Here is a 13,048-nt window from a genome sequence, read left to right on the forward strand (position 1 = left end):
TTTTATAGCTATTTGGATGAATCTTAGAAATATAATGAGTGGAAAAAACTGCAAGAAATTGCATATACCATTTTATAAAGCTCAGAAAAAAGCAACACTAAATAATATATATATATATTCTTTTAATTTCCTATGGCATTAAAAATGCTTTAGCCAGCAAGTTCAATGGCTATACACTAGTCCATCATATGAATTGGTTGGGCATTTCAGTTGTTTCTAATATTTCTCTTTTATAAATGTGGTGAGAAATTTCTCTGTGAGCAAATCTTTGAACGTCTGATTATCTTCTTAAATTCTGACAAATGGAGTTTACTCTATCAAGTATTTCAGTACTTTAAGGCTTTGGATACTTACTGCAAATTAGCTTTCCAAAAATAATATATCAGATTATAATCTCATGTTCAGTATCTGGCACTGGCATTTTTATTTATTTTTAGTGAAGTGTAATTAAAATACAATGTTATAGTAGTTTCAGATGTATAATACAGAGATTAGACAATTCTATCCTTTATTCAGTGCTCACCATGAGAAATGTAGCTACCATCTGTCACCACATACATATATTTTATTATATATTATTTAGAGGCATACTAATATGTAATAAAAATTTTTTCCATAAGGAAATGATTGACATAAAATTCGGTACAGTTATTACCATTTTTAGGGAAGTAGGGAGAAAGGGATTATAAAAAAAAAACAACTGGCCAGGGCTATGCCACAAATTGACGATGTTCTATTTCTTAAGTGAGATGGTAGGTTCAGAGATGTGCATTATATTATTTGAATCAAAACTCATATAAAGTTACATTTATTCTTTAAATGTATCAAATGAAAAAATCTTAAAAGGAGTATCTGCTTCTTGTAGGATATTAAGCAAATCACTTAAAATTTGTTATCAATATAATGTTTCCTTATAGCACTATCCTCTTCTCAAAATAAACTAAAAGGATTTTTAATTTTAAAACTTACTAAAATTGGCAAGATACGTGTTACTATAAACCTAGATATCAGATTCTCATCCCTTTTTATGTTTACTAAGTTTGGCTGAACAATCCTACTTTTTAAAAATACATAATAGTTACCACTAATATTACTATAATATTATTAAAACAAATAGAACATGTTATAAATTGAAAATATTATTAGATTGGCCATGAATTTAAATAGATCTGTACACCACACTGCTTATAACTGCATTAAGAAAAAAGTAATAATAAACAAATAATATGTATGTTAAAAAAGTAAAAATATACTAATCAATTCAATTTAATCTTTATAGATTTTTCTATTAGTCTTTTTTATTAGCTTCCTCAGCAAAAGGTTATTTGTTTTATTGTTTTATTTATTTATTTATTTATTTATTTAAAAGATTTTATTTATTTGACAGAGATCACAAGTAGGCAGAGAGGCCGGCAGAGAGAGAAGGGGAAGCAGGATCACCCCTGAGTAGACAGGCCGATGCGGGGCTCGATCCCAGGACCCCGGGACCACAACCCAAGCTGAAGGCAGAGGCTTTAACCCACTAAGCCACCCAAGGTGCCCCGGTTTTATTTTTTTTTTTTTTTTTTTTTTTTTTTTTTTTTTTTTTTTTTTTTAAAATATGGAACGCTTCACGAATTTGCGTGTCATCCTTGCGCAGGGGCCATGCTAATCTTCTCTGTATCGTTCCAATTTTAGTATATGTGCTGCCGAAGCGAGCACACCCGGTTTTATTTTTAATTGCCTTCACTTCTTTACTGACAGCAAGACTTTAAAATCTTCCCCCAAAAGAAATTCATTATATCATCAATTATATATTACATCATTGAATACAATTTATACTAGGCCAAAAACCACTCATTTCTTTATTGTGTTGGCTAGTATTAATTCCAACATTATTTTATTTGTTAATGAAAGGCAAAATATATACACTGGTGGTTCAGGTATTCTCTGGTGCTTGAATGTTATTTGAACCCTAATGAATGTGTTAGAGTTTCTCTGCCATTAATAAATTTTATTGATGTTCACAATACTGTTTGAGTGTTACATAAAGTTCTTATGAAAATAAATTTAGCTTGTTCATCCATGCTTTGAAAGATAAACTGACATTTTAAAAGATAATTAAAACACTAAAAATTTTTTATTATGATCTTTTAAAAATGTTCATATCAGCAAATCACAATGAAAATATGCCTATATTTTTTATTTTTCCATAGATACTATGGCTTACTATTTACTTATTCCTTTTTAATATTTTTCAATAACATTTTTTTTAAAAGATTTATTTATTTGAGAGAGAGAGAAATTGAGAGACAGAGAGAGCGCATGAGAAGGGAGAGGGTCAGAGTGAGAAGCAGACTCAGCCGGATGTGAGACTCGATCCAGGGACTCCAGGATCATGACCCTAGCTGACTAAGCCACCGAGGTGCCCAACATTTACTTTTAATTAAGTCCTTTGATTATTAACTTCTCAAAAGAACAAATGATTCTGAACTTTAAAATCTTGAGAATATAAAAGTTACTTCATTACTAGCTACTAATCAAATGAAATACACCAAAATAATTCCTAAATCTTTAAACCAATATTTAACAGACAAAATATACTTTACGTTACTGTAATTCACTAGGAAAGCTTTCAGTATACAAACTAAACAAGTTTAAGAATTCAAAAGCAGCTTTAACAATCTACCCACATATTTTTACCTTGTTTAATTCTTCCCTTTCTTGTTGTAGTGTTTTGATTTGTTTTTCATAAGCCTTGATTTGTCGAAAAGCATCATCTAGCTCTCTCCTCACAGAGTTGGCCTCCTCAAGCTGTTGTTCTAAGTGACTTGATTCTAAAAAGAGAAGACAGTGGTTATTTTACTATTTATATAAAAACAAATGTTTGAAACCAAGGTTTCAACACAACCAATTTTATTTAAAAATAAAGTATTCTGTATTTGTTTTTGGCTCACGGACACCGCATACCACTATGACTATGACTCTGAACAATTAAGTGCTTAGCAAGTTCACTGTAAAGACGGTGCATAGCTAATGCCAGTGTGGAGATACGCAAAACCTGCGTACAAAAGTGCCTTACATTTCTATTAGAAAAAGACGACCTTGGGGTGCCTGGGTGGCTCAGTGGGTTAAAGCCTCTGCTTTTGGCTCAGGTCATGATCCCAGCGTCCTGGGATCAAGCCTCGCAGCATCATCGGGCTCTCTGCTCAGCAGGGAGTCTGCTTCCTCCTCTCTCTCTGCCTGCCTCTGCCTACTTGTGATCTCTGTCTGTCAGATAAATAAATAAAATCTTTAAAAAAAAAAAAAAAGACGACCAGACTTCCAACAAAGTACCTTTAGAACCAATTAAAAGCTTAAAAGTAATAAAAATGACAAAGCCAACCAAACTGACAAAACGGTGTTCTTCTATGGATGGTTATTAGCATTCGTGTGCTGATACTCGTCAAATTATTATAAGAGGGCTGTGCTTGTAATGGGTGCAGACCCACAGCCCTGTTTCACTAGTGGTCATTTGAAGCACATACTCTGATTTCTGAAAGCAAGTGTTTGAAAACCTCTGATCTAGAAGAGGAAACTAAGGCCTAGGGAACTGAGTATCTAGCCTAAGGTCATTATCAGAAGAAAGACGACAGCTCAGAACTCCTGCATCAGCCTCTCCAACTGGAAAAATAAGGTTATCAAACAATACTTAACATTATCACTTCAGAAGAGTTAGCAGGAAGCAAAATAAAATCACTAATTTTGACACATGCTTAAATAAATGTTAATAAATTGATATAAAATATTCCTGGCATCAAAAGTAAATTAGCAAATTAAAGAACTGAAGCCCATAAAAACAGAAAAATCTAAACACATTCACTGTGGACTTCTGAACCAGGAATTTTCTATTCTTTACAACCCTGTTACTCTGAATGTTATTTCCAGGCAAGTAGCATTAGCATCCTCTGGAAGCTTGTCAGAAATGCAGAATCCTTCTTTCAAGATATGTCTCCAAAGGCGATGGAAACAAAAGCGAAAATGAACTTTTGGGACTTCATCAAGATCAAAAGCTTCTGCACAGCGAAGGAAACAGTCAACAAAACAAAGAGGCAACCCACGGAATGGGAGAAGATATTTGCAAATGACAGTACAGACAAAAGGTTGATATCCAGGATCTATGAAGAACTCCTCAAACTCAACACACACAAAACAGACAATCATATTAAAAAATGGACAGAAGATATGAACAGACACTTCTCCAATGAAGACATACAAATGGCTACCAGACACATGAAAAAATGTTCATCATCACTAGCCATCAGGGAGATTCAAATTAAAACCACATTGAGATACCACCTCACACCAGTTAGAATGGCCAAAATTAGCAAGACAGGAAACAACGTGTGTTGGAGAGGATGTGGAGAAAGGGGAACCCTCTTACACTGTTGGTGGGAATGCAAGTTGGTGCAGCCACTTTGGAGAACAATGTGGAGATTCCTCAAGAAATTAAAAATAGAGCTTCCCTATGACCCTGCAATTGCACTACTGGGTATTTACCCCAAAGATACAGATGTAGTGAAAAGAAGGGCCATCTGTACCCCAATGTTTATAGCAGCAATGGCCACGGTCGCCAAACTGTGGAAAGAACCAAGATGCCCTTCAACGGATGAATGGATAAGGAAGATGTGGTCCATATACACTATGGAGTATTATGCCTCCATCAGAAAGGACGAATACCCAACTTTTGTAGCAACATGGACGGGACTGGAAGAGATTATGCTGAGTGAAGTAAGTCAAGCAGAGAGAGTCAAGTATCATATGGTTTCACTTATTTATGGAGCATAACAAATAATATGGAGGACAAGGGTAGATGGAGAAGAGAAGAGAGTTGAGGGAAATTGGAAGGGGAGGTGAACCATGAGAGACTATGGACTCTGAAAAACAACCTGAGGGTTTTGAAGGGGCGGGGGGTGGGAGGTTGGGGGAACCAGGTGGTGGGTATTAGGGAGGGCACAGATTGCATGGAGCACTGGGTGTGGTGAAAAAACAATGAATACTGTTACACTGAAAAGAAATAAAAAATTAAAAAAAAAAAAAAAAGAAATGCAGAATCCTGGGCCCCACCAGACTTAATGAATCAGATCTGTATTTGAACAAGATCCTCAGGTCTTGCAAATTCAAGTGTGGGAACAGGTGCATAAAATGCTGCACACTGAGCTGAATGCTTTCAATAAATGAAATAGTGTTTCAAATATACCAGTCCTTTTGAAAAGACCATTTCACGTGTATAGGTAAGTCTCATGGTCAAAAAGTCACTAAAATGCACTAATGTAACGTATACTAAATGGTGCTAGATTGCTTAAATAAAATAATTTACTGATATTTAGTGCCCTAAGCTCATAGATTTATTAAAGAGCTTGTTTATCTTAGGTATTTTGAAAGTCTAGATACATTAATGGATACGATCGTTTTTAAGCAATTTTCAAAAGTATCTGCGAAGTTGCATTTAACCAGTTTTCATTTTGTCTAATAGTATAATTTGAATAGTCTAAACAAATGTTTCACTTGAAGAATGTTTCACTAAAAGATCATAGGATGTTTAACCTTAAACATCACAGGGTATGGAGTCATATTCAGAAAATTATATTTTATCATTTTCTCAAATTTTAGCATTTCATGTAGGAAATTTTGTTTGTACTAATTTCTTTGAAACATTTTTAAGTGATATTTTTCTGTTACTTTAAGTTTTTAACTTTTTTTAGAATTCAACAATTTGTTATTTCTAATTATTTGGTGTCAAAATTGAGTATGTGAACATGGCTAACATCAATCCCATTTTATGGTTAAGGCATGTCAGGATGAAGTAGTCATATGGCCTGTTTTGTAATCCCTTCTGAGAATATCCACTTCCTTTCTTGCACTCTGAAGAGCTCTTCCCTAGCAGGTTAAAGTTTTTTGCAAATTACTGAGTCATTCGCTTATCTCAACTGCTTTTTGTTAGAAACAAAAAGGAAATCAGTGTTTCATAAAATGTCTGCATCACATAAAATTTATGACAAAATGATTCTGCGGGATAGCTTTGACAGCTTTCAAGGCTGGTTTCTTGTCTTCCTTCAGTGTAGGTTATATTCCAGTTCTATCCCAGCCATTTTGCTTTGGCTGCTTTGCAGCGGAGTTGTTAGGTATATATATGAACTTTATGTCACATTTTCACGTTTCACGTAGACCAAATGGAGAAGACAAACTCAATTATTTATAAAATCTTAACCATATGAAGAGAAGTATTACACTTGCATTTGATACACACAGAATTTTGCATTCCCCAAAGAAAAAAAACCCAAATCTAGAAAAATCCAGAATGCACTGAATTTTGGCCAACCACTCTAAAATGGCTAAGTTGCAGGAATGTTTACATTACTACCACAAACAGTGAATTGGATTAAAATTTTGAAAGAAATCCTCGGGGCGCCTGGGTGGCTCAGTGGGTTAAAGCCACTGCCTTCGGCTCAGGTCATGATCCCAGCGTCCTGGGGTCGAGCCCCGCATCGGGCTCTCTGCTCAGCGGGGAGCCTGCTTCCTCCCTTCTCCTCTGCCTGCCTCTCTGCCTGCTTGTGATCTGTCTGTCAAGTAAATAAATAAAATCTTTAAAAAAAAAAAAAAAAAAAAAAAAAAAGAAAGTGAGTTTGGTGCTGAAGAGACAGAGCATGGAGGAACAAATTACCCATCTGGAGGCAACAAAAGAAAGGGGGATACAAAGCACATTATAGGTTACAATAACTTTTCTATTTAGGAAGTAAGACACCATTCCTTCCTTTTCTCATGGAAAAACATTAATGAGAGGATGAATTTCTAGTTTTATCTGCAAATGGTCAACAAGTATGTATTGAGTGTCTGTTACCTGACACAAGGAAACTTGTCTTGCCCTCTTGGGAGCTTGGAGCGTGATGAGGAAAGCAGATTTTAAAAAGAAATTTTAAGTAATTACAAACTTATTAACTTTTCCAGGAGTTTAAATATATTATAAAACATTGCCATAGGGAAAGAAAAGATAGACACTGATGATGCTTACTTGTTCACACAAAGATCTGGCTTAAAAAGTAGCTAGAGGAACATCATTTACAAGGTGATTTGGACAGTTTTTTGTTTTGTTTTGTTTTAAACAGCCACAAGTATAGTCAGGGCCACTCATCAAGCAAGTCCCTAGGGAGCCTATGCTTTATCTCTAGCTCTTCTGTCAAATGTTTAAGGCAGCGTGGGTGTATTTACGAATGAGACACAGATGATTCTTACCCTCCGCCTGACCACTATGCCTCTGGTACCTACTATAATTTTTGGTACAGAGTAGAAGTCCATAAAAATGTTCACGGACTGAATTAAGAATGAATGAATGTTGCTGGTGGGAATGTAAATAGTATGACCTCTGTAGAAAACTGGGGTGGCAATTCCTAAAAATGTTAAACACAGAATTTCCATATAAATTCAGGAATCCCACTTCCTGCTATGTGCCCAAAAGAAGAGAAAGCAGGGACTTGAACAAAGACATGTACCCTCATGTGCAAAGCAGCATTATTTACAACAAACAAAAGGAGAAAGCCACCCCAGCACTGGCCAACAGATGAATGAATAAACAACATGGAGTGTTTACATATACACAGCAGGATGCTGTATTAAGGAAGGACAATCTTTTTAAACATATAATGTATTCTTTGCTTCAGGGTTACAGGTCTGTGAACACAATTCACAGCACTCACCACTGTACATACCCTCCCCAGTGTCTATTCCCCTCCACTCCCCAACAACCCTCAGTTTCTTTCCTGAGATTAAGAGTCTCTTATGGTTTGTCTCCCTCCCCGGCCCATCTTGTTTCATTTTTTCCCACCCTTTCCCCCATGGCCCCCTGCCCTGCCTCTCAAATTCTTCATATCAGAGCGATCATATGATAATTGTCTTTCTCTGAGTGACTTATTTCGCTTAGCATAATACCCTCCAGTTCCAGCTGCATCATTGCAAATGGCAAGATTTCATTTCTTTTGATGGCTGCATAATATTCCATTGTGTATATATATACCACAGCTTCTTTATCCATTCATCTGTTGTTGGACATCAAGGCTCTTTCCATAGTTTGCCTATTGTGGACACTGCTGCTATAACATTGGAGTGCACGTGCCCCCTCAGATACACTACATTTGTATCTTTGGGGTAAATACCCAGTAGTGCGATTGCTGGGTCATAGGGTAGCTCTATTTTCAACTTTTTGAGGAACCTCCACACTGTTTTCCAGAGTGGCTGCAACCAGCTTGCATTCCCGCCAACAGTTTAGGAGGGTTCGCCTTTCTCCGCATCCTCGCCAACACCTGTCATTTCCTGACTGGTTAATTTTAGCCATTCTGACTGGTGTGAGGTGGTCTCTCACTGTGGTTTTGATTTGTATTTCCCTGATGCCAAGTGATGTGGAGCACTTTTTCATGTGTTTGTTGGCCATTTGGATGTCTTTCTTTGCAGATATGTCTGTTCATGTCTTCTGCCCACTTCTTGATTGGATAATTTGTTCTTTGGGTGTTGAGTTTGGTAAGTTCTTTACAGATTTTGGATACTAGACTTCATCTGATATGTCATTTGCGAATATCTTCTCCCATTCTGTCAGTTGTCTTTTGGTTTTGTTGACTGTTTCCTTTGTTGTGCAAAAGCTTTTTATCTTGATGAAGTCCCAATAGTTCAATTTTGCCCTTGCTTCCTTTGCCTTTGGCGATGTTTCTAGGAAGAAGTTGCTGCAACTGAGAAGAGGTTGCTGCCTGCGTTCTCCTCAAGGTTTTGACAGATTCTTGTCTCACATTGAGGTCTTTCATCAATTTTGAGTCTATTTTTGTGTGTGGTGTAAGGAAATGGTCCAGTTTCATTCTTCTGCATGTGGCTGTCCAATTTTCTCAATACCATTTGTTGAACAGACCGTCTTTTTTCCAAGGAAGGACATTCTAACATCAGCTATGAAATGAATAAACCTTGAAGACCCTACGCTAAGTGACGTAAGTTAGTCACAAAAGGACAGATATTGTTTGACTGCACGTAAATGAGGTCCCAGTCAAATTCAGAGAAACAGAAAGGAGAACAGGGGCTTGCCAGGGGGTGGGGGTGGGAGGAATGGGGAGCTGGCATTTGATGGGTGGAGAGTTTCGGTTCGCGAAGAGGACAGGCCGTGGAGACGACAGGTGATGGTTGCACAGCATGTGAATGTGTTTAATGCCACTGATCTGTACATTTAAAAATTGTTACATGCATTTTACCAAAATAAAAAGGGTCTAAAAATGAACAAATGATACTGAAGAGATGGAGTGCAACGGAGGCTCAGAGACCTGCACACAGCCAAGAAAAGAGAGGTCGAGAAGGAAGAATACTAAAAAGAGGATTTATCCTTTCTCTCAATGTCATTTTCAGTGGTTCCGTCCCACTCCTGGGAACAGCTGAAACATCAGAAGTGAAGAGCAGTCACAGAAGCATGAGTTTGGGGGAAGGAAGGAGTAAAGTAAAGAAGGAAATCTCAGGCAACAGGAGTTCAATGGTAACTCCACGCAGGCACCACTGATTCATACATAAGGCATGAGTGTGCTGGGAACTGCCCGTAAAGGCACAACGTAGGAAAACCCCTCAGGAAGCAATCAGAGGTTTCCAAGAGTGAAGTTCCACTTCTGTCACTCACTTATCAACAAATACTGACTGGGGGATTTGTATGTGTCATACTTTTCCACCACTTGGACATAACCATGAATAAAATGGTCAAAGTTCCTACTTTCAAGATCTTACAGTCTAGTAGTGAGATGAGGGAAGTAAAGCAACAGTCAAATAAAAACTAGGTCAGTGGTAAAATGTATTATAGAGGAATGTAAGTTTGCCAGGTGAAGAATGTTTCCAGCAAACAAACAAGCAAAAATGAACAAATGAGGAAGGAAGGAAGGAAGGAAGGACGGACGAGGGGCTGGAGAAAGAAAAGAGTTAAAACAACACAAAGTATGTAAAAACTCTGAAGGTGATCAAGTAGGCCTAAGAGCAGCTCACTATGGCGGGAATTAGCCGCTGAGGCGTAGTAACAAGATGAGAAACTGGAGAGGCAAATACATGCGCAATAATGAAGGACCTTGGAAAAAACTGAGAAACTTTACTCTCATCCTGGAGCCAGTGGGGCTCCACAGAAGACATCTAAGCATGTATGCTGAAGCTGCGATGTGATGGGGTTTGCATGTGAACAGCTTACTCAGGGGACCTCTGCTTCCAGAAAGATGGAAGAGATGTACTTCTCTCTCTTCCATTAACTGCAGTGAAAACTCCTGGACATCATATATAGAGCAAACATGAGAAAATTGAAATTTAGAGAGAAAAAGATGACTGGCAGGGACAAGGGAATGTGACATGGTGGTGTCAGGAATGCTGGACCAACACAGTGGGAAGTTCCCTGGGTTTTCTTTCTGGTTCATATTTCCTAGACACAGAGCTCAAGAAACTGGCAACCCAGAAATGCCAACATGCCCCAATAAAAGCCTACACTTTATACCCAAAGTACCAGGAAAGGAGCAAACTAGCAAGACAGACAATTTCAGGAAGTAACTATTCCACTGAAGTTAAACAACACAAACAACTTGCCCCCATGACCACTTCCATCAGTAAAGGACATGTGAGGAGCTAGAGTTCCAATCCCATAAGGCTATGATGAGGTGCCCAAAACACCATGAAGAGAGGACTGGCAAAGGGCCAGAATATTCAACTCCACTGGTTGCTAACAAGCACATCCCACATGCAGTGTCAGCGGAGACCATGTGGCCAACTAGCACTTCCATACCCCGCCAAATGGCAGTGAGTTTCTCCACTGTCCCCACATTGGGATGGTGTCAGAAGAAGTGAGAATGTCCACCACTGCCCAACAGTAGTAAGGCCAGGCCTACCAAAGTGTCAGTGGAGACTAGGTGGGGGACTGGAACACCCAACCCCTTCCAGGGAGAACAGGGAGCCCTTCTTTGGGTGTCAAGGGAGGCCTAGTGGGGAAACTGAACTTTTATCTCCACCTGGCAATCCACCACTGCTGGAGTGGTATTAGGAAAAGCCAGCCAAAATGGAAGGTTTAAGTAAGATTCAGAGTCACTAACTGAAAATCACTCATCCTATCAGGAAACAGGAGAATCTCAACTTGAATGAGAAAAGAAAATCAAGAGATGCTGACACTAAAATAGTAGAGATGCTAGAAATAGCATCTGACAAGGGGCACCTGGGTGGTGTAGTTGGTAAGTGTCTAATTCTTGATTTTGGCTCAGGTCGTGATCTCAGAGTCATAAGAACAAGGCCCGTGTCTGGCTGTGCACTTAAGATCCTCTCTCCCTGGGGCACCTGGGTGGCTCAGTTGGTTAAGCATCTGCTTGCGACTCAGGTCATGATCCCAGGGTCCTGGGATCGAGTCTTGAATCAGGCTCCCTGCTCAGCGGGAAGCCTGCTTCTTCGTCTCTCATTCCCCCTGCTTGTGTTCCCTCTCTCACTGTCTGTCTGTCTCTCTCTCTCTGTCAAATAAATAAATAAATAAAATCTTTAAAAAAAGAGTCCCTCTCTCTTGCCCTTTGCCACTCCCCCTGCTAGCATGCTCTCTCAACTCTCTCTCTAAAATAAATAAATAAAATCTTTTAAAAAATATCTGACAAGACTTTAAAATAGCTATGCCAAAAATGCTTCACTGAGATATTATTAATATATCTGAAATAAATCAACAACAGAAGACCCAGGCAAAAATACAAGAAGTCTCAGCAAAGAAACAGAGGTTTACAAAAAACAAAACGGAAATTTTAGAAATAAATAAAATGAAAATCTGGGTGGATGGATTCAACAGGGATTGGAGGAAAGAATCAGTGAAGTGGGAGATAAAATACTAGATATGACCAATCTGAACAGCAGAGAAAAAACAGAATGAAAACAAAAATGAAAAGAGACTCAAATATTTGTTGGCTGGTAACAAAAGATCTAATATTCATGTCATCAGAGTCCCAGAAAGAGAAGAGAAAGTAGGCAGGTCTGTAAAAGTATTCAAAAAAGTAACGTCTAAAGACATACCAAATTTAGCAAGACACGTAAACCTACACATGAATGAATCCCAAACTGAATAGACCCAAAGTAATCCATGCCAAAACACACCATTAAACATCAGAAAACTATAAAAGGAGAAAACCTTGCAAGCAGCCAGACAAAAACAACACCTTAGATAAAGGGAAAAATACTCAGAATAACAGCGAATTTCTTCTCAAAAACTAGGGAGTCCTTCCTCGTTTGTATAGTGGTGAGTATCCCCACCAGTCAAAAACTAGGGAGTCCTAAGGAAGTGGTACAATATTTTTCAGATGCTGAAAACAAAAGAACTATCAACTCAGGATCCTATGCTTTGCAAAAATACTCTTCCGTAATAAAGAGAAAATTAAGACACTTTCAGTTGAATAAAAGCTAAGAGAATTTGCTGATAGCAGAGCTATCTTTAAAAAAATGGCAAAAGGAAAGTATCTAAAGAGAAAACAAATGACAGAACAAGGAGCTCAGAAATATAAGGAAGAAAGAAAGAGCATAGTATATAAAGTATGGGTAAATCTGCAAGGATTTTTTTCTTCTTTTCAGTTTTCTAAATTATACTTTATAGTTGCAGGAAATATGTGTTTCTAAAACATATATTGTTTTTGTGTTTCTAAAACATATGATAAAAATACTGTTCATTAAAAGTATTTTTCAAATCAATTTTTAAATCAACTTTCAAATCAAAGCAATTATAAAATAAACCAGGAGAATAAACAATTGGTATCAACATAAAACAGACTGTTACAACAAAGGTATATTATGTGAGCTTCACAGTAACCATAGAGCAAATGACTATAAGAGGTACATAACAGATAAAAAGAAGAGAATCAAAGCATAACACTACAGAAAATCAATTTATAAATGAAGCCAGTAAGAGAGGAAGAGAGAAACCAAGGAAGTATAAAACATCAGAAAACAATTAAAAGGATGACATTAGTAAATCCATACCTAGTAATAATTACTTTAAATATAAATGGATTAAATTCTCCAAAAAAAA

At 37.5% G+C, this 13,048-nt stretch overlaps 1 protein-coding gene across 11 annotated transcripts in view; it reads right to left on the minus strand.

Moving 5' to 3' along the window:
- CDC42BPA (CDC42 binding protein kinase alpha) overlaps positions 1–13,048 on the minus strand; it is a 324,273-nt gene that overhangs the window by 119,050 nt on the left and 192,175 nt on the right. For all 11 annotated transcript variants that reach the window (XM_080824347.1, XM_080824346.1, XM_080824345.1 and 8 more), the window contains exon 12: positions 2,683–2,816. In XM_080824347.1, the coding sequence (XP_080680473.1) occupies positions 2,683–2,816 (134 nt within the window). The remainder of the gene's footprint in view (positions 1–2,682; positions 2,817–13,048) is intronic.

Source organism: Martes martes, assembly GCF_963455335.1.
Source record: "Martes martes genome assembly, chromosome: 15".
Lineage (NCBI taxonomy): Eukaryota > Metazoa > Chordata > Mammalia > Carnivora > Mustelidae > Martes > Martes martes.